Source organism: Perognathus longimembris, chromosome 21, assembly GCF_023159225.1.
Source record: "Perognathus longimembris pacificus isolate PPM17 chromosome 21, ASM2315922v1, whole genome shotgun sequence".
In the NCBI taxonomy this organism is placed as follows: Eukaryota; Metazoa; Chordata; class Mammalia; order Rodentia; family Heteromyidae; genus Perognathus; species Perognathus longimembris.
In genome coordinates, this window is record NC_063181.1 from 13,107,918 (window position 1) to 13,131,384 (window position 23,467).

General features: G+C 37.0%; 1 protein-coding gene across 1 annotated transcript in view; it reads left to right on the top strand.

Moving 5' to 3' along the window:
* Positions 1-23,467, top strand: part of Tll1 (tolloid like 1) — a 147,846-nt gene that overhangs the window by 118,789 nt on the left and 5,590 nt on the right. The window contains exons 14-19 of the mRNA XM_048330724.1: positions 1,485-1,610; positions 3,089-3,249; positions 6,289-6,469; positions 9,483-9,608; positions 12,930-13,057; positions 20,592-20,805. Coding sequence (XP_048186681.1) covers positions 1,485-1,610; positions 3,089-3,249; positions 6,289-6,469; positions 9,483-9,608; positions 12,930-13,057; positions 20,592-20,805 — 936 coding nt within the window. The remainder of the gene's footprint in view (positions 1-1,484; positions 1,611-3,088; positions 3,250-6,288; positions 6,470-9,482; positions 9,609-12,929; positions 13,058-20,591; positions 20,806-23,467) is intronic.

A 23,467-nucleotide genomic window follows, 5' to 3' on the forward strand; every position in this document is an offset into this window, starting at 1 on the left:
CATCCTTTACATTACACAGCACTACTGATGACCAGTTTTAGTTTTGAATTATTTCTCCTTATTCTCCCATGTCATATTTGGTGTGGATTACTGAAGTGAAATGATGGACATTTTAATGCAACTGGTGATGTCCGCTCATATTTAAGAACCTGACACTGCTATTAACAGTATGGTTGTTGCAGGAAACTTTCCTGAGGGAAACAACATTTTCTCTGTACTGATTTTTCTAGAATAGGTCTTGTATTTAATTGGTGTATGTCCTAGTTTAGTGATTGATATCTAAATATTTTTGTAATATAAAAAACTTGACTGTGATTTTAGCTCCTCAGGAGGCTGAGATCTAAGGATGGTGGTTCAAATAAGCCCAGGCAGCAAAGTCCATGAGACTCTTATCTCCTGTTAATGAGCACAAAGATGAAAGCAGAGGGGTGGTTCAAGCGGTAGAGTGATACTTTGAGCAAAATCACCAAGTGAAAGTGTGAAGCCCTGAGCTCAAGTACACACACACACACACACACACACACACACACACACACCAATGAGTAGTAATAGAAAAGAATTTGTGGATTCATATAAGTTGAAAGGCAGAGAACCTTCACACTAACTGTATGAATTCACTGAAATATATTGACATGTTTACAGTTTTCTGCAGGCCTTCTATTCCACAGTAGACACTTATACATTTGGGTGTTAAAATGCTTAGCATTTACTGATGTATTATTTCTTTGGAGATATTTACTATTATCTCCTCATATTACATTTTTTTCTGAAAAGTGTAATTATGGAGTGCCTGTCATATACATAAAATAGAATATATATCATACTCTTTTAAACTTTATATACAGTATTGAATTATTATATATTCTGGATTTAATTGTCTACAGGTAAAATGCCAACAACTATAATTTAGAGATCCTGTCAATTTCTTGTGCTTTCAATATTTTTACAATTCATGTCTTATCAAATCTACTTCTTCATAATGAAATGTCTTTAAAATCACTTTTTGTGCATTTGGCTCTGGTGACTGAAGTCAAGGCCTCATGCATGTGCTCTGCCACCGAACTATAACCACAACCTCTAAAACCAATTTTTGAGCTGTATCTAGGAAACTCTACTTTGTAATCAGCTGATGAAAGGGTGCTTTTTCAATAGTTTTTTCCATTTAATGTCTTTTTCTTTTGATTTTTCCAGAATTCTTAGGTTTTACTAACTTAAGTTCTTACATGGCATCCATCCATCCACCCACTCATCCATCCATCCATCCTTCCATCCATCTACCGACCCACTCATCCATCCATCAGCTTATCCATCCATCCATCCATCCATCCATCCATCCATCCATCCATCTAGAAACATTATTCCTATTGCTGTGGAAATGAGAAACAAATGTCCTCTCTTTTATTTAGAGCTACGACGAATTCTATTTTCCTACATTTACAGCCTAATATATAAACTACTCTTGCTGTCTTGTTCATTACTTTTAGAGGAAGATGAGTGTGCCAAGCCTGACCGTGGAGGGTGTGAGCAGCGGTGTCTGAACACATTGGGCAGTTACCAGTGTGCCTGTGAGCCTGGCTACGAGCTAGGGGCTGACAGAAGGAGCTGTGAAGGTAGGACTGGATGGGAGGGCGCTTATTCCCAGCCTGGAACCCCTCTCCTTTCCTTACATATTCTCTCTCTCTCTCTCTCTCCCTCTCTCCCTCCCTCCTTCCTCACTAGCCCCTACTCTGACATGTTTTCTTAATTAATAACTATCCCGAAAACGAGCATGTTGTTATCTATTGTGGCTGCGCATGTGCAGTAAAGGCTTTAAAATGGTTTGCTTAATCAACAAATACCACCTCTTTCTTGACTTAAAAAATACACTCTTGCTATTTCTTTCTAAAAGTTTGAACAAACTCTTATTATGCTTTCGAAAATGTCCATCCCATGTATTAAATCACTAATCTTACTATGTAGTAGAATAAGGCAGGCGTATTTATGGGGCAAATAAAGTATTTCTGAAAAGAGGGCATTGTTTAAAACAAAATTGTAATGAAGCATTTTATTGCCATTGTTGTCATTATTTCACAATGATAATATTGAACCCATTACCCCACATACACTAGGCAAGCAATACATCCTTGGCTATACATGACTAACTTACATGTACTCCCCCTCAAAATAAACATTTCACTTTATAGTCATTGATTTATCAAAAAAAATGGTAAAAAGTGGACATTTCGTTTTCTTTGTATGTTTATAAATAAGTTAACAGACCTATACATGTATGTATATATGTATGCATGTATATATCCATCCATGTATAATCTGTTTATACACAAAAATGGAAAGTAATGATTTAAAGTGACCTTTGAGTCTCTAGGAATTAGTTATGAATTGTGTACAGTATGTGTTCTAGCCACTCAGTTTACTTTGGGATACTGTGATTTTTGCTAATCTCATTACAAACAAGGGAAAAAAAATGTCAAAAGTACCTTTTAAAAATACAGCATTGAAAGGGAAATTAAACCAAATGCTACATAGAATATTTTGGGTTAAACCTATCCTCCCTACCATAATTTCTCTTGCCTGATAGCTCAGACAATATGATGTTATTTGTTTTGGGTAACAAAGTTATTTTGGACTAAGAAAGTGATTTATTTGGATCTTTTCATATCAGATTATACTACAGTGCATGTCTATTTGAACAGATGTGGGGTGTATGCAAGTACAGATATGTTTCCCTATTTCTATCTTCCTGTCTCCTTCTCCCTCTCTTGTTTTCTCTGAATTCTGTAGCAGTTAAGGTATTATAAAATATTATACTCAGTTAAACGATAAGTAAGTGAGACAGTTGCATATTGCTAAGCCAAGTTTTAAAGTGATTTAAAGTGTTGTTTAGCCATAAGGTTATTTGTTCCACAGCTGTAACTTTCCAATAGGATGATGTTTAAAATCATTGTTAAAACTACAGAATCAAGAGTGCCATGTTCAGTTTTTTAGAGCTGAGGGCATGGTGGAAATTTACTGTGAGATGTGTGGCTATCAGTAAGAGGTTTACAGAAGGGAATCCAGAAGAGTACCTTTCTCTCCTCTTTACTTCTAGCTGCTTGCGGAGGACTCCTCACCAAACTGAATGGCACAATAACCACCCCAGGCTGGCCTAAAGAGTACCCTCCAAACAAAAACTGTGTGTGGCAGGTGGTTGCACCTATTCAGTACAGGATTTCTGTGAAGTTCGAATTTTTTGAATTGGAAGGCAATGAAGTAAGTGAACAACATCTCTATCTCTATCTACCTACCTATATCTATCTATCTATCTATCTATCTATCTATCTATCTATCTATCTATCTATCTATCTATCTACCTACCTACCTATCTATCGATCAGTCTATCTATATATCTATCTATCTGTCTATCTATCTATCTATCTATCTATCTAATCTATCTATCTATCTATCTATCTATCTATCTATCTATCTATCTTTGTTATGTTGTGGGAATTTCTAAAGGCTAAGTGGCAAACTTGAAAGAGAAATGAAAGGAAAAAGGAAAAAGGGAAAATGGGATGGAGGGAGGGAAGAAAGAAGAGAAGGAGGAAAGAGAATGCCAAGCATTAGTAGAGGCAGCATTCTTTGTTCTACTTACAGTTTTCATTATCTATGAGTAGGAATTTATTCATGAATTGATGTAATACGTTCCCAAGAGGAGAAGTTTGTATTCAGGAGGAAAGAAGGTAGAAGGTTCTCTGTAAATGGAGCTCTGTGCTCTAGGAGCACTATTCTCTACATAGTGGTCATGGAAACTTTGTACAGAATCCTTTGATTTATAATGGCATTACTGCATAGAAAGCCACTGCAGATCCTATGTATTTCATAGTTCACAACCTGATTTACTGAATACTAGATGAAAATGAGAACTTCACTGTTTTACTCAGTATGACATACTAAAGGGAAATCAATGGCAAAGGCCTTTAGGCAACATTCTCCAACATTAGGTTGGATTCCTCTTGAAACAAAAATATCACAACCGCAAAGAACCAATAGCCCCCTCAAAAAGTGGGCTAAAGACTTAAAAAGAGACTTCTTTGATGAGGAAATGAGAATGGCCAAGAGACATATGAATAAGTGCTCTACATCACTGGCCATAAAAGAAATGCAAATCAAAACAACATTGAGATTCCATCTCACCCCAGTAAGAATGTCCTATATCAAGAAAACTAACAATGACAAACGTTGGAGGGGATGTGGCCAAAAGGGAACCCTACTTCCTTGTTGGTGGGAATGTAAACTGGTTCAGCCACTCTAGCAAGCGGTATGGAGATTCCTCAGAAGGCTAAACATAGAGCTCCCCTATGACCCAGCAGCCCCCCTGTTGGGAATCTACCCAAAAGACCACAAATAAGAACACACTAAAGCCACCAGCACAACAATGTTCATCGCAGCACAATTTGTCATAGCTAGAATATGGAACCAACCCAGATGCCCCTCAGTAGACGAATGGATCGGGAAAATGTGGTACATATACACAATGGAATTTTATGCCTCTATCGGAAAGAATGACATTGTCCCATTTGTAAGGAAATGGAAGGACTTGGAAAAAATTACACTAAGTGAAGTGAGCCAGACCCAAAGAAACATGGACTCTATAGTCTCCCTCATAGGGAATAATTAGCACAGGTTTAGGCTAGTCACAGCAGAGGATCACAAGAGCTCAATAGCTATACCCTTATGAACACATAAGATGATGCTAAGTGAAATGAACTCCATGATATGGAAACGATTGTTATATCACTGTTGTAATTATTTTCAACATGTGATGTGAAACCATAGCTTCTATTCTTGATGGCCCTCTTGTATCCCCTTTCTGTGGTTGTACTTGCACTATCTCTGTATCTTATCTAAGTACATTGGAAACCGTGTATACAGGTATTAGAACTAGGAAAGTGAAAGGGAATACCAAAATCGAGAGACACAGGGTAAAAAAGACAAATGAGTACAAAAGCAATACTTGCAAAACTGTTTAGTGTAAATCTACTGAACAACTCATGGGGGGGAAAGGGAAAGGGGGAAGGGGGGAATGAGGGAGGAGGTATCAAACAGTACAAGAAATGTATCCAGTGTCTAATGTATGAAACTGTAACCGCTCTGTATATCAGTTTGACAATTAAAAAATAAATAAATTTTAAAAAAGAAAAAAATCACAACTGTAGTAAACTGCATAGAAAAGTTAGTTTCTTTTTTGTTAACAATTTGTTTATCACCTAATGTTATAAGTACCAGAATTATGAGTTGACATATTGTAAAATATAGCTCAGGCCCCAGGATTGAGGCATATGTATTGTTAAACTTTGCTAAGTACATACTTATGTAATAAGGTCATTCATATGGATATCTTTAAAGGTACTCTATTAGAAATTTAGAGAAGTATGTTGCAGAAACATCCATTAGTTTCATAGAATTAGTGAAAACGATTTGGCATATTAGTGTGTTACACAGAATGATTTCTGTGTAACTGTACTTCATTGTGTTATAAATGCCTGCCTTTATTTCTTGGAATAGAATTTGTATTTATTTCTAATCTTGAGTCTTCTCAGGCTAACTCCAGAGAGGAAGAAATATCAATTATTTTAATATTTTGAAAGATAAAAGAACTTTAAAAATTACGTACCAAGTATATATCTTTCATTGTTATAGTTTTCCACCTTTTAATTAGAACCAACTAGTTGTACAAGGGTGTTTCATTTGACATATTCATATATGTGGAAATGTGCTTGGTCAGAATTACCTCTTTTGTCTCTTCCTTCTTTCTCTTTCCAAAACTTTGGGAGTTGCTCATGATGAGGTTCTGATCAGAGTGCTGCGTTTATGGGACCAAGCAGTGGATTAACCAAAACTCTACACTGCCATTCACCACACTGACATTATGATAAGTGCAAATTTTAGTAAATAATTAAAAAAATTGGACCTCAATTTTCTCATCCTTACAACAGGAAGTGTTGTTTCTATTACTTGTGCTTGTTTTCTCATCCTTACAACAGGAAGTGTTGTTTCTATTACTTGTGCTTGTTTTGTAGACTAAATAGACTGGTTTTGTGCAGTGGCCATCAGTTTTAAAAGCAGGAAAATAATTATGACAAATTTCTTCTCTACTAAAGCTTACATGCTTTTGGTCTCCTTATCAAATCCTTCTATTTTTGTCTTTACCTGTTAATTCCAGCCTGACTACCATGAGGGCCAAAGAAGGTAAAAACATGGCACATGTTTCACAGATACCTGTCAGTCATCTGGTACTCTTCAATCTAGGTTTGCAAATACGATTTTGTGGAGATCTGGAGTGGACTTGCCTCTGAGTCTAAATTGCATGGGAAATTCTGTGGTGCCGAAGTCCCGGATGTGATTACATCTCAGTTCAACAACATGAGGATTGAATTCAAATCGGACAACACTGTATCCAAGAAGGGTTTCAAGGCACATTTTTTCTCAGGTAGGTCTACTCTTATAATGTGTGTTGTGCAATCTTTCCATGAACTCGCTTTCATCTTTTTTTCAATTTTCTCTAACTGCATGTTGGAAGTATGTAAAAGACATGACTGTTTTTTCCAGGTTTAAGAGGTTTTGTTGTTGTTGTTGTTTTTCTTACTATTATACCTGGCATTAATAAATGTCCCCCAACAGTTAGCTCTTAAGTAATATATAGTGTAATGAGAAGTGATATGAATAACACATAATATTTTCTTATAGTCATGTCAGGTAGATATGTATAATGATACCAGGCTTCTAAAAGCTAGCAGATTCTTAAACATAATTACTTTACTTTGGAAAAATGTACTCTCATTTTAGCAACATACCTCTCCTTTTTCATCATTTTTTTTTACTGTTAATCTTATTTTTTCTTTTCTTATTTATTGTCAAAGTGATGTGCAGAGAGGTTACAATTTCATACGGTAGGCCTTGGGTACATTTCTTGTACTGTTTTCTACCTCCTCCCTCATTCCCCCCTTCCCCTCCCCTTTTCCTTCTCCCCCAATGAGTTGTTCAGTCAGTTTACACCAAATGGTTTTGCAAATATTGCTTTTGGAGTCGTTGGTCTTTTTATCCTTTGTCTCTCGATTTTGTTATTCCCTTTCACTTCCCTAGTTCTAATACCAGTATATACAATATCCAGTGTACTCAGATGAGATACAGTGCATACCCTAATATCAATACCAATATCAATCAATAATAACAATATTGTATTTTTCTTTGTTATGGTAGAAATGACTGAAGGAACAAACAATAGATATGAAGTTATGATTTTGATGAAAATAACACTTTAGATATATTTAATGGCTTATACTTCTGTATTTGAAATTTAAATTTTAACCAACTCAGGGTGAAAATTTCTCATGGAAGCTAGATTATGATAAATGTTCCCCAGATTTCACATCACAGAGAGAAATAGGAGTGAAAATTCTTTGTTTTTTCATGTTCAGAGTCATTCTTTGTCAAATCATTATTCTGAAATGATAAAATAGATAAACTTTTAATAAACATTAACTGTGTACCCGATTCTGCCTTTTTAGCTAGCAAGCATTTAAAGCAACTAAGCTCCAGGTATGTTTTAACATTAGGCATTTTGGACTGTGTTAATTCTGTATCCATTTATTCCATTCCATCTATTTTGAAAATTAATGAGATTTACAATGTTGGGGGTTAGTTTGGAGTTTTAAGAGTAATTGAAATTAATGCTTCAGTCACTCCATTGTGCTCTGAGTCAGACTCAAAAGTGAACTAGAAATACAATTGAGCTCTGCTTCCTTGTCTGGTCCCTTCTCTTTTCTCCCAAGTTTAATTACCTCTCAAAAGTTCTCAAGCTTTCACTGAAGATTTGTGTTAATCAAAGTAGAATTTTAATACCCTATTCTAAAGAAAGCAAAGATTTTTCTAGAGGTTAGTTTATAAATATGATGTGTTTTGCATATTCTAATTAATTTAAAAATTGAAATAATGAGATGAATAAATTTTATCAAAAATTATTCAGGATACTTTTTGTATTATCTTAATCATAACTTTTATCTTAAAATTATTTACAAAGTAGATACTATAAATACTCCAAAGTATGATTAAAGATACTCTGAAAACTAAAAAAATTCATTTCTGTCAGGTTTCTTTTTGGCCAGCAGTACTTTTTGAAATATAAAGAGCATTTTACTTTATTTATATGTGTCATAAGAACTGTAATACTGAAGTATAAATCATACTTCTTTAATTCTTCTAACACACCTTAATTCTTCTGCCTGTATGTATTTGAAATGTTCTGATCTTACAATGCAAGAATGTCTTTTTGCATACATATGCTGTCATGTAATCAGAGAAGTAGAAAAATATACACATCTTTAAATGTTTCTAGTAGATCAATTATTGAAAAAAAAAACCTTTTCTACATCTACATTGGTAGAATATCGACTTGATCAAAAAAGCCAAACTAGCATACTTGGTATGCCACTGTGGGCTCATTCATTTTCAATGTAAGAAAAATCAGCTGACAGTGTAAAACTTGAACTATGCTGTGTCCATTTCATTCTGTTTGTGAGAATAATGCGGTCTAAGTGAAATGCCTTCGGATGTAGATCAGGAGCGAACTGCCCATTTGACTTCACGGTGCATGCCAGCCATAGATGGCAGCTCAAGGAGTTGGTTGATAGCTGTGGCTATCAACAAGCTATCAATCAACTACCTATTAATCTAGTTTGGATCTTTTCTCCAGCAATGAATTAGCTAACTATTTCTGAAAGCTCGTATTGCCTATTCTAAAGTCTGCAAGGTGCTCTTTTAGTAGTTTTAGTCTATCAGATATCGATTTGCTTAAAATATATAAATTATGTTTCATCTTTAGTATGGTTTAATGATGTGTTTCACTGTTTTGGAATATTTCAGCATATCTATCTTGATTCATGCTTAGCATATTTGTAAAGTTATTGAAAAATATCAATTATAGAAATGATGGAAATAATCACATGCAAGTCTTGAAAACTTTTTAGTCTCTTGTCACACGATGGTTTATGTATAGATATATATCTACATAAATATCTATCTATATCTATCTATATATCTAAATATAGAGATATATCTATATATACAGAGAGAAGGATTTTAATCTAAGTTAATACTATTTCTTGCCTTTATTGGACATTTCAAAATCATTTAAAGAAAAGAAACATAAGTGTCCGGAATTAATTGGATCTGTTCATTTTTCCTTATACCCTCAAACTTCTACACAAGCACAGGAGTGAAAGTGGATTACAAGTTGTTCCACTAAGAAATGGAGTCTCAGCGATGCAATTGAAGGCTCCAAGCTCAACAAGGAAAAGGGAGGACTTCAACACCTTAAGCCAGTATTTTATGCCGGGAACCGAGAAAATTGTTGCTCAATTTTCCTTTTGCCAGTATTCACCACAACAAGTTTTCTTTACTTTTGAAGCTACTGACTAAACAGTGAGGGTTTATTTCTTTGCCAGACAAAGATGAATGTTCTAAGGATAATGGCGGATGTCAGCACGAATGTGTCAACACCATGGGCAGTTATATGTGTCAGTGCCGGAATGGATTCGTGCTACATGAGAACAAACACGACTGCAAAGAAGGTAGGGAGAGAAAGGCTCCTGACAGCTCTGATTTCATGTAGTTGGAGTAAAGCCTGGCTCTTAAGCAGAACTAATTACTGGATTGACCATTATTAATATCATGTTAATTAGTTGAATCAATACTAATTATGTGAATAAATCTTACAAGGCCAAAGACTAAAAAATAAATTGGGTGTACCATCCAAAGATGTAAGCTGTACTAGTGGAGATGTCATGGTATCATCTAAAGCTTTTACACTTCACAGGGGTAGCAGTAGAGTAAGTTTGTATAACAGATTGAGAAGCTGCTAGAAGGCCACCTGGCAGCCCAAACTGTGCCTCATTATCCCAGTAGATCAGATCTTATAAGCTTCATTCCTGCAAACTGTTTTCCATTTGGTGTGATATTCTTTTTTCTACTTGTGCTACATAAGTGAGGAGACTCATAAATAACAGTAGCATCCAGCTCAAATGTCTACCAAAGCGAAGACATTTGTAAATGGTACCTACTGAACCGTTTGAAATTTTAACGCAAGATTTTAGGGGCAAAATTCAAACAGAAACAATGAAACCCCTAGCATATTAGCAGCACAAAACTAGCAAAAGTATTTTGAGCTTGGTGCCTTATAAAATTTCAATTAAAAAAAACCCAAGCTTTTAATCTTCTCAGGTACCATGAGTTAGATGTGAAAAACAGATAATTATTCCGATCTTATTTATTCTTTTAAGAATATGATCTCGAATTTTCTGCTTCGATTGTTTGTTTGCCTGTCTTGAATGGAAATTTCTTAAGGGAACTTTTAGTAACTTTAGTGTTTGTAGATTGGAGCAACCCAACTAAAATATCAGGTAGTGAATTTTTTTTTATAGAGCTCGAAATCATAAAGGACCTCCTGAATTGACCTTCATACATTCAGTTGTGGCCAAATAGGATTTTCCTTTTATGTTAGGATAATGGCATTGTGTGAAATCATACACAATCAGGAATTTTTCTTTCTTCACTTTCATATAGTATATTTGTAACTTCATGGGATATGCTATTATTAAATAGTTTGGGAACAGATGCAATTGTTTTTACAGGCTGGAAAGTAATAAATACCCAGGAAAAACAAAAATTTGTACCGAGCCTACATATAGAGAGCTATATAGACAATCTCTCTCTTTCTTTCTTTCTCTCTCTCTCTCTTTCATCTCTATCTACCTCCCTACCTATCTACCACAGTGTACCAGTAACAAATATGTCCTTACATTTCCAGAAATGGTTTTATTAAAATATTCTTTTAAATAGAATAATGTTTAGGTAGTCCTCCCCTCTCTCTCTCCCCCTCCCTCTTTCCCTCTCTCTCTCTCTCATCTCTATCTACCTACCTATCTACCACAGTGTACCAGTAACAAATATGTCCTTATATTTCCAGAAATGGTTTTATTAAAAAATCCTTTTAAATAGAATAATGTTTAGGTAGTCCTCCCCTCTCTCTCTCTCCCCCTCCCTCTTTCCCTCTCTCTCTCTCATCTCTATCTACCTACCTACCTATCTACCACAGTGTACCAGTAACAAATATGTCCTTATATTTCCAGAAATGGTTTTATTAAAAAATCCTTTTAAATAGAATAATGTTTAGGTAGTCCTCCCCTCTCTCTCTCTCTTCCCCCCTCCCTCTTTCCCTCTCTCCCTCCCTTTCCTTCTTCCTCCCTCTTTTGGAGGTACCGGAGTTGAACTCAGGATCTTTTGGGTTAGGTAAATGGAAGAAATAATTTAGAAAAAATAATTATTCAGATCTTATTTCTTCCTTTGAGAGTCTTCTGTGAAATATTCTACTTCAATTAGATACAGATCTGTATTTGAAAGGAAAATCCTTAATGGTGATTTATAACTTGCTAGTTATAAGTGGCAGGCACTCTATCACTTGAGCCCCTTTCCAATTTGTTTTCAAATTGGATCCTGAATTTTTGTTTTTGCATGATCCTGATCAAGAAACATGATCCTCTTACCTACACTTTCTACGTAACTGTGATTACAGAGCTGTACTAACACACCCAGTCTGTTTTTGAAATGGAACTTTCTCTAACATTTTGCCCAGGGCTAGGCATGAGCCACCACGTCTGGCTCAACATCATTCATTCATTTGTTCACTTATTGACAGAAAAAGGGGTTGAATTTTCTTTGGTGACGGCTGTAGAAGACACATCATATCCAATTCAGCTGGAAGTATCTTCCTGTCACTGTTGGCCATTGCAGATCCTGCAAATTCCACATTTCATGTGGCAGGACAAAAGCACACATAATGGAACAGAGAAAACCTTTATCACAACTCAATCCAGAATTCTTACAGTGATAACATTTACTAATGTTGCAGAGCTCAAGTTCACTTGTTTGCAGGCTAGGCAAGCCCTTTGCCACTAAGCTCTAGGCCTAGTCTTTTAAGGTCATTATCTTGTTATGCAATCCTCATTTGTGTGGTAGGGGTTGAGCTCCACCTCTCTTTCTCTCTGTGTGCTCTCTATGATTTCTTTCTATCATTCCTCCATAGAAAATCAAAATCTCCCTAAGAAAATCTAGTTTGCTTAAGAGGTAGGTGTAGTTCTAAGGAATGAAACTATAGTGATTGTTCATTGGGCACGAGCTCTTGTGCAGCCTAGCAGCTGGATAGTGTATTCCTCTAATACTGAAGACCTTCCCTGAATTTGGTGACATTGTGCACAAGAGGGTTGACATCTCATGATCGAGATAATCTGAGGTTACTTAGTTTAGAAGCTATCTCCAAGACTAGCTGCTGTTTACTTATTGTCCCCATAGTGTTTCATTTCTCTGAGGAAATGGAAGTTAGTTCACTCCAACAACTGCAATTGTGGTTTAAGTACTCAAATATATGCTAAGAGGGAGTAACAATTGTAAATACTTGATTTATAAAATTCCCTATTGATGTTAAGTAGAGACTGGTAGGGGAAAAATTAACAATTGTGCAGCCCATTGATTTTTGTTTGTGGAATGCATTAAGTGTTGTGCATATAGCCAATGTTGATATTCTTGATTATCAATGTATGTTTCTCTACTGAAGTCTCCATGGATGGAGCCAACAGTTTGAAATAATTTGTTTTCTTTTAGGGGCATACCTAATTTGTGATAAACCATTTCCAGTGAGTCAGAAAACAATTATTGTCTGACTGTGCTCTGTAACATATTTTCCAAAGCGGATAAATATGATTGTGGAGATTACAATGGTGATTAACTAGTGTTCAGAAAAGTCTTTCCACAGAGCAGTGGGCAAATAGGCTGCTTGTTTTCTAGCCCAATCTTGGATTACATTGGTCCACCAACTGATATTATCCTTCTTGGCACAGCTGAGTGTGAGCAGAAGATCCACAGCCCCAGTGGCTTCATTACCAGCCCTAACTGGCCAGACAAGTACCCAAGCAGGAAAGAATGTACGTGGGAAATCAGCACTATTCCTGGCCACCGGATCAAATTAGTAAGTGAGCCCATCCTTCTTTCCATTACATGAACTGCCCATGTCTTTCACAAGGGGCACGCAGTGGTGGGGGCAGAATATTTAGTTCATTGAACTGAATCAGTGGGCAGTTGGAAAATAGTTTCCTTCTCATGCTTTCCTAATGACACTAAATAAATCCTTGCCTTCTAGATGGAGGAGATCACCATACTATGTTTTTCTAGTTAGCACTAGGTTTCCTTTCCTAAATGCTTGACAGGCAATACCAAAGGATGCAAACACTCGGGTTTACTTTCTAATAGCTTACTGGTAATAATGTTCTGAAATGGGAGAATCAAAAAAGGGACAAAAACTCAGGCCTTCCGCAAGAAACACAATAGAGAAATCACTCCCTACACACAACATAATATATTCTACTGATTTTGTGAATCCTATGTGCCCCATATATGAAGCACATGGCTTTATTTTATAATGAAATAGATTTTGTCTTATGGTTTGGAGAATATAACTTTTACATAATATATTCTCCTCTGTAATGAGATACTGAATGAGATACTTATTATAAATGAAAAATTCAAATATGACTATTGTTTGCTTCCCCTCCTGCATTCTTTAGGTATTGTATTCTATCCTGATTGTCTTATAGCAAATGTTAACTTTATTACAAAGTTTATAAGTTCTCTACTTTAAGGAAATAAAATCATAGGAATATAGAAACTAGAACAGTTATCTTTGACATATTGTATTTAGAAGCAAGAAATACTGGCCAGAACAGTGTAGCAGACATTCCAGTAAAGAACAAAAATTATGTCAGGAATGAAGATGGGGCTACCAATCTCAAGTAGTAGTTCACTGAGGTACAGGGCACAGTTTTAATTTCTGTATTTGGATGTTCCCACTCAGTGATTTATTTTTTTGCCAACAAAGAGTATTTGTTTAACTAAAGCAGTATAATAAAATCAGAGACAGTGATATGGTGTTCTTGCTACTTGCCTTATCTTGGACATACCCTTTCATATGAAGTCATCATTTCAGTCACTCCATTGATGGACTCTAGATGCTGAGATGACAGCATGGCAGGAGCGATATTGCTCCAGTCCTGTCCAAGGTCCTGATTGAGGGAGGTTATGAAAAGAAATGGTATCTTCCTATACTGCTCTAAGCTAAAGAACTGAGGTCTGGAGAAACTGGCAATGGCTTCTAAAATATTTAGAGTCTCGCCACCTCATGCCATTCCACAAATAAAACAACTTACAGATTTGTCAGTTGTAAAGTGCTTCCCAGATAGTACAGCATAGCTTGTCTTATGAAGCACTGCTTGTAGGCCAAACAGAACTAAGAACTAATGTTTGTACTGGGCCCTAATGCTTTTGAGGTGAGATCATGAATGCTATCTCAGTTTGGTGTCGGGAGTGACACAGAGTGAACATGACCCCTAGAAGTTTGGATGGATTGTAAGGTTTGTAAAGCTTTAAAGAGTCTGAAGTCCTTAAAATCCACATAGTCTGCCTCTATATTTTATCTTGCTTTTTAAAATTGTAAACATCTTCTATCAGAGAAAGAAGAGAAGCATAATGACTGCGGGTGTATGGATTTAATAATTTATATTAAAATAGAGTTACTAAATGAAAATCAATATTTACAAGGCAAAGTAATCATGATTAAATTAAAACATATACAACAGGGAATTATGGAGCGGTTAGAAACATATGTTTTGAACACAGAGACTTGGGGCTAGATCCCAGTAGTTCTGCTCACTTGGTTCTATCATGGGAAAGATATTTGTCCTTGGATAGCCTTTATTTGTTTATGGGGAAATTGGGGATAATGCTGAATCATAAGTTTTGTATGTGTATTAAATGAAAAAATATTTTTATCTAATGCTTTAAAAAGTATCAACAAGTATTGATGGATGATATCCTAATAGCAATAGTTATGATAATTATTAATACAAACCACATACCTTTTCATTAGATTGTTTAGTCATGACCAATAAGAGATTTCCCATAGCCTTGTGAATAAGTTCACTCCTAACAACGGGAAGTATAGCAAATTATCCCTTTTCAGAAAATCTCTTATTTAAAGACTGACTCTACGGTTTCCCTCATAGGGAATAATTAGCACAGGTTTAGGCTAGTTACAGCAGAGGATAACAAGAGCTTAATAGCTATGCCACTATGAACGCATAAGATGATGCTAAGTGAAATGAACTCCATGTTATGGAAACGAGTGTTATATCACTGTTGTAATTACTTTCAACACACCCTGTGAAACTGTAGCTTCTTTTGTTGATGATCCTCTTGTATTCCTTCCCTGTGGTTATACTTGCGCTATCACTGTATCTCATCTGAATACCCTGGATACTGTATATACTGGTATTAGAACTAGGGAAGTGAAAGGGAATATCAAAATCGAGAGACAAAGGATAAAAAGACAAATGACTCCAAAATTTGCAATACTTGCAAAACCATTTGGTGTAAACCAACTGAACAACTCATGGCGGGGGGGTGGGGGAGATGGAAAGGGGGGGGGAGGGGGGAATGAGGAGGAGGTAACAAACAGTACAAGAAATGTACCCAAGGCTATGAAACTGTAACCTCTCTGTCCATCAATTTTACAATAGAATAAAAATAAAAAATTAAAAAAGATTGTCATGTAGAAAATTTTATAGACTTTATAGACTGTAGTCTGTTTTGCAACCATTTTAACGCCAGCACTTTATTGTGAGAACAGCCAGACAATACACAAATGAATTGATTTTATTGTGTTCCACTAAAATCAGATTTTTAAACAGGCCTCAGGCCAAATGTGGTCTGTGGGATGTGGTTTATCTTCCCTGGAGCTAAGAAAGTTTGGGAAACAAATTTGAACTGGGCTCCATTGGCTAGCACTTTTGCAGTCCTTGCTCGCTACTCAGGAGGCTGAGATCCAGAGGACTGAAGTTCCAAGCTAGCCCAGGCAAAAGTCTATGAGAGTTCATCTCCAAAATAATCAGCAAAAGGCTAGGCTGGATTTGTGGCCCAGATGGTACTTTGCCATCCATGCAAGCAAACTCAGCAAGCTCAAGGCCTTAGAATGCTAACTTAGGTAGGCCAAAACCAAACTAAATCATAAATAATTAAAAAGAATATGAGATCATAGATATATAGTCCATGTGATTGTCTTCTCTGAAAATAGTATGTACTGAGATTATGAAAATGTTTAGTCCTTATATTTTGTGGAAGGCAGAACAATGGAGGATGACGTTCATCGCTGTAACCCACAGAACCTGTGAATCTGTCACTTTCTTTTTTTTTTTTTTTTTGGCCAGTCCTTGGCCTTGGACTCAGGGCCTGAGCACTGTCCCTGGCTTCTTCCCGCTCAAGGCTAGCACTCTGCCACTTGAGCCACAGCGCCGCTTCTGGCCGTTTTCTGTATATGTGGTGCTGGGGAATCGAACCTAGGGCCTCGTGTATCCGAGGCAGGCACTCTTGCCACTAGGCTATATCCCCAGCCCCTTTTTGTTTTTAATCTGTCACTTTCATGCAAGGCACGTCTATGTTGGTTTTTTTTTTGCCAGGCCTGGGGCTTGAACTCAGGCCTGAGCACTGTCCCTGGCTTCCTTTTGCTTAAGGCCAATACTCTACCACTTGTGCAACAGCAGCACTTCTGGCTTTTGCTGTTTATGTGGTGTTAAGGAATTGAACCCAGGGCTTCATACATGCTGGGCAAGCACTCTACCACTATGCCACATTCCCAGCCCTACAAGGCACTTTGTTGAAAAGGAACTTTGTAGATGGGTTGAAGTTAAGGATCTTAAAATGGAGAGAATGTCTTGGATTACTTGTGTGGTTCGATCACAAGGTGCTTCGAAGTGGGAGGCTGGAGGTAAGACAGGAGCCAGGATACAATATCGTGAACGTGGAAATGAGTGGAAGCAATCAAGAACTTACAGAAGACACAGAGGCTCTCCAGGCTGGAAAATGGCAATGAACAGATGGTCACTCAAGAACTCTAAAAGAATCCAGCCTTGTCTGCTCATTTTAGATTACTGGCCTTCAAGTTTATAGGAGAAAGAAATTTGCCTTGTTTTAAGCTTGGACGTTTTTGGTTATTTTCTACAGCAGTGAGAGGAAAATGAATGAATGAATGAATGAATGAATGCATCAGTTTGAATTTAGTGATGTGTGTATGCGTGTTTGTGTTCATGAAATGAAATGATGACTACTTGATAGCTTTAAGGTGCATTGAAATCTTAATGAAAAAAATTCATGGAAGAAATTTACCTAACCAGGCTAGTTTACTTCTAAGCAGAGAAACATCAAACTTCTAAAGGAATGACCTTAAGAATCTGTATTCCTGGCTTCATCCTCTCTCTGTTCTGAGAAATTCAGTGCAGCATTATTTTTTTTACACATTTTTATCTTTTTTTTTTCCCTTTGGCCAGTCCTGGGGCTTGAACTCAGGGCCTGAACACTGTCCCTGGCTTCTTTTTGCTCAAGGCTAGCACTCTGCCACTTGAGCCACAGCGCCACTTCTGGCCTTTTCTATATACGTGGTGCTGAGGAATCGAACCCTGGATTTCATGTATACAAGACAAACACTTTTACCACTAGGCCATATTCCCAGGCCCTTGTTTTTATCTTTTGAATTAATCCTATACCTAGAATTATAGAAGAATATGGCAATAGACCACATTTTTATTCATCTTCTATCTTTGCATTGTGCTAAGTTGAATACAGTGGCCATTTATAGACTTGCATATGAGGTATTTATCAAAAAGATAATCCACAACACTTCTGGAATTCATCACCATGAATCCATAAGAAGTTTATTTGGTTAGAATTAGAGGAGAATGGCTTTTGGCATCAGAAGACTGGGATTTAAGTTCCTTCATTCAGACGCCCCTCCCCCCCCCCCCCCCCCCCCCCCGCTCCCCTACTTCACTTATCTTGTGAGAAAACGAATGACAGTTCTTCCCCTAAACAGAAGTAAACGATGGCTCATAATAAAGGGCTTCAAACTGTCTCCCACAGCTTCTCGAATTTCAGCCGTCTTCATGTTTGTCTTAGTTGACATTTTATTTACATATTACATGCAATTATTGTATCATCTTGGCTTTTGTGAATATATGTGCTTGCTTTCCATGGTCCTGTCGTTTGGCCAATGCCTGAATTTTTAATAACAGAATCTCTGCAGATGTTCATTCCTGGGCACAACACCTGCAAGCCCAGCAGCCAATCAGGTAGATTAGGCATGCCTGGGTATTCCAGAAACCGACTGTTGTTATTTCTGTATTACACTATTTAATCTCTTACTTTTCCCAATGGGAAATGCATTGGGATTTCTGACTGGAGGTTTTTGTTTTCTGTTGTTGTTTTGCATTTCTAAAACCTACTTTAATAATGTCCAAATCATGGATACATCATTTGAGAATAAATATGATTTAATTTTTTTTGGTTGGTCATGGAGCTTGGGCGCTATCATGGAGCTGTTTTGCACAGGGCTAGTGCTCTGCCACTTTGAGCCTTAGCTCCATTTCTGGTTTTCTGTTGGTCGATTGGAGATCAAAATCTAGAGACAAAGGATAAAAAGACAAATGATTCCAAAAGCAATACTTACAAAACCATTTGGTGTAAACCAAAGGGGGAAGGGGAAGGCGGGGGGGGGGGGGGGGGGGAAATGAGGGAGTAGGTAACAAGTTGAACAAGAAATGTACTCACTGCCTTACATATGAAACTGTAACCCCTCTGTGCTTCACTTTGACAATAAAGCAAAAAAAGAGTTTCACAGACTTTCCTCCATGGGCTTGACTTTGAATCCTGATCCTCAGGTCTCAGCCTCCTGAGTAGCTAGGATTAGAGTTGTGAGGCACTAGTGTCCTGCTAGATGTTTTGAATACCAAAAAGTTTCTCAAGTTTTACTTAAGAAAAATATTTAAGCCATAAAGGTTTTTTTTTTTTCAAGAAATCAGAGCTTTTTGGAGCTCAGGGTAACACATATTCAATCTTGTTGATTATTCTCCCACTACGAATCTGCAAGAGTTTCAAAAATACAAATATCTTTGGGGGACTGGTCTGTGGCTTTGGATTCCAGGTGTCCAGAAACTTTTTACATTCTGTATCATTTAGTTATGAAGACTCATGGCTCAGCATGTGCAACAGCAGCAAATTGCATATCATACCTTGTTCTAAACTCTAAATGTTTTCTTTGCTGTAGACATTTTTTTTAACTGAGGTAAAGTCACCATATGTGGAAGTCTTTTTGTGGGTGTCTCTGTGGTATAAGGACCAGACTTATAAGATCTCAACATTTGTCCTGACTTTGTGTGGCTTGGAGCTGCAGGTCAGGTTGATTTCTGGAAAAATGACCACCAAATCTTTGCAGGTGACCTAACAACCTAGTCCACAAGGAAAATGCACATCATTTGAGTGCCTGCCAGCTGAGGAATCCTTGGGTAATATAATTAATGTAGACTCAGTCTGATTTGTTTAGTAACTTGATAGAAAGCTGGAGACATTTGTGTCTAGACTAGGTGTTGAGATGGCCACCAACTCAGGGTCACCTTGTACAGTACTATTTCATTCTGTTAAACAAATGTTATTATTTACTCCCAGAATCTCGGATTTCATTAGTGAGTGAAGTAGTCATTTATTCATCTCTTTCACCTAGTTTTTCAGTGGTTCAGGGAATGGTCTCAACATGTTTAGTCTGTAAACTGAGATTCATTTTTATTCATTTTTACTGATAGGATATAAATAAAAGAAAATTACCCCTATTTTACAGAATGCTCTCTTCTGCATAGTATTGTCCATGCTCCTTGTATTTATATATAATCAAATCCAAATCTTGTATTTATATCACAATCAAAACAGATGACTAGAATTGGAGTGGTTTTCAGATAATGTTTTTGTTTCTTTCTTAAAGTGAGATTTTATTCTCTTGAAATTCTACTCTTATGATTCAGAAGCTTGGTTTCATATTTAATATAGAATGATGGGTGGAAATGATCCAGTTTTCTCGTGGTAGTTTCTCATTGGTTACAAACCAAGACTAAGCATGTCCATGGTAACAGGAGATGCCTGAGTACCCTTCATGGTAGGCAGAAATCTAGAAGTCATATCTGCAGCATTCATTTTCATACGTGCAATTAATTGGCCATATTCTCAAAATGGATGCTTTGATAAATGAATCTAAAAGACTTCAGAGATCCAGAAATTCACTTGGGCCTTCTTTATCCCACGTCTTATGTCTACTTTATTCTACTCCAGCACTGGATTTCAGGTATTAAGTTTAATAACATGAACTCCTTCTATGGTCAGATGTTTTGTAGTCTGTACTTCAGGATAAATCCTGTCTGCTAAAGTCTTTATGTTCTGTGTGTTTCTCTGTGTGGTATCTTCAGTGAGATTCCTTGTGTTTGGTCCTTTTAAAAATTTTCTTTGTGTACTATTCAGTGTTTTTTGTCCGATGAAGTGAACTTTCTTTTTTACTTATAATGATTATCACGACTAATGACTCTACCACCTATGGGTTGTTGTGATGTAATATTTGTTTCCCCTTTTCTTTCAAATAGGTCTTTAGTGAGTTTGAGATTGAGCAGCATCAAGAATGCGCCTATGACCACTTAGAAGTATTTGATGGACTAACTGAAAAGTCACCAATTCTTGGACGCCTGTGTGGCAACAAGATCCCAGACCCCCTCATGGCTACAGGAAATCTAATGTTTGTTCGGTTCATTTCGGATGCATCTGTTCAGAGAAAGGGCTTTCAAGCCACGCATTCCACAGGTTAGCTTCTCTCCTCTGACTAAGCTCAAGGTATCTTTTCTTGGAGAATGTATGTTTTAGGCTCAGTAACTGGATCATACACGAAACTCCAAGAAGCTCTCACTAAAGTACCTTGTGTGTGATATTTTCAGAACCACTGAGCATACTGCTACTTAAATAGCTTTGCAAAACTGGAACTGGGTTTTAAGATGATTTGTGATCCATGCAAGGTGGTGAAATAGAAATATCTCTTAAGCATTTGTATAATGAATTTTACAAATGTGTTAACCTTAACAGATAGGAACCTACACCTAGATATTAGAAACTTATATTTTATATAATAAGCTGTAAGGTTAGTTGGCTTTTTCTCTTACATACTTTTTATAAACACAGAGAAGGAATAGTTGAGGTACTAGGATTTGAACTTAAGGCCTCGTGCTTGCTAGACTGATATTCTACCAATGTAAGCCACACACCTCTAGTTCTCCTTTGTGATCGTGAACATTTTGCCTATATTGGACTCATGTGCAGATCCTTCTGCTGTCAGCTTCTTAGAAACTGGCATTACAGGCATGAGACCTAGGCTCCTCCTCCTTCGCTGTTTCTTCCTTTTCCTCCTTCTCCAACTCTTCACTCTTCTTCCTCCCCTCCCCTTCTTCCTCTTCCTCTTTGTCTGCCTCTTTCTCCTCTGTCTTTTCTTCCTCCTTCTCTTCCCCTCCTTTTCCTTCACTTTCTATTTCTCCCCTTCCTCCTCCTTTTCAGTACTAGGACTTGAATTCAGAACCTTCCACTTGTTGGGGAGGTGCTTTACCACTGAGCCACACCTCCAGTCCTTTCTTATTTTTAATTTGCTATGGAACATCGTCTTTGTTCAAATCCTGATCACCAATTCAGATTTTAGAGGTTGCAGCCAGTCTTTAAAAGATAAAGTTTAATTGAGAGAAACAAACACTGTATATATTATATACATAATATATTATATTATTCTTATTATATATATCATATATAAATATATATATATATATATATATATATATATATATATATAATTTGGAACCAGTTTTAACTGTATGTTCCTTATAATAGCTAAGGGATTTTTAAACATTATAGCTATTTGCTGAAACCATTTAGCTTCCACTACCACCTAGTGGCATTGCTGATGTATGCAGCTTGAGTAGAGTTCTGGAAGAACTCTGTCTTGGTGTGAAAGGCAATTGATAACAGTAAACCAAGTTGCACAGGAATTTATTTTAAAGCAATTGTTTTTGTGATGATTTCCTAAACATTGTTTCTGTTTTTTGTTTCACATATTTTTTTTTTTTTTTTTTGGCCAGTCCTGGGCCTTGGACTCAGGGCCTGAGCACTGTCCCTGGCTTCTTCCCGCTCAAGGCTAGCACTCTGCCACTTGAGCCACAGCGCCGCTTCTGGCCGTTTTCTGTATATGTGGTGCTGGGGAATCGAACCTAGGGCCTCGTGTATCCGAGGCAGGCACTCTTGCCACTAGGCTATATCCCCAGCCCCTGTTTCACATATTTCTTAAGAATCTAGATGTGTATTATTTTGTTTCCCAATATTATTTTCACTTTAGAGTGCAAGAACTGTTTCTTTGTCTGAGACTTGGTCCACATTAAGTCTTTATTTTAATCAGGAAATAAATGTATCATCCCAAGTTGAAGAAAGGAAATTGAGACAAACAGCTTGGTTAGCTAAGCATGTCTTGTGTCTTCTCTTAGAAGATACTGATGTAACACAGGAAGAGAGAGATAGGGAGAGAATAATTTTTAAAACATGACATTGTCTGACAGAGCAGTTTTCTAAAAAAAAATAGCAACTAGTAGCCTATTATTTGTGAATGGTATTACAAATCAATGATATAATCATTATGCTTCTTAGAAAAGAAAGTATTTCGGTCAAAATCAATTAGAATGTAGACTAAAAAAGCATTGGTAGTAGGGCTGGGGATATAGCCTAGTGGCAAGAGTGCCTGCCTCGGATACACGAGGCCCTAGGTTCGATTCCCCAGCACCACATATACAGAAAACGGCCAGAAGCGGCGCTGTGGCTCAAGTGGCAGAGTGCTAGCCTTGAGCGGGAAGAAGCCAGGGACAGTGCTCAGGCCCTGAGTCCAAGGCCCAGGACTGGCCAAAAAAAAAAAAAAAAAAAAAAAAAAAAAAAAGCATTGGTAGGTCAAATTACAGGAGCTGTTATGGTGTTTAATATGTGTAGGACACAAGCAAACATGTCTTTCCTGATACAATGAAGAAATGTTCCTGTTTTCACCTTATTCTGCTGCTTTTTCTTCTTTTTGCCATTCCTGGGGCTTGAATTCAGGATATGAGCACTGTCCCTGGCTTCTTTTTGCTCAAGCTTAGCACTCTACCACTTGAGCCACAGCACCACAGCACCACTTCTGGCTTTTTTCTATATACGTGTTGCTGAGGAATCGAACCCAGGGCCTCATGTGAGGCAAGCACTCTACACCTGGGTCATATTCCCAGCCCCTTCTGCTTTTCTTTTTCTGTTCCCTAGAGTCAAGTAAAGTGCTTTTGAAGCACTGGTTTAACAACACTCTTGCTTATATTGCAAATGCCATCTTTTCTGTTTTCCTGGTTTGGCAACTTCATCAACATATTTGTTGGAAACGTGTTTTACTCTATTTGAAAAGCATCTCTTAAAGGAATAT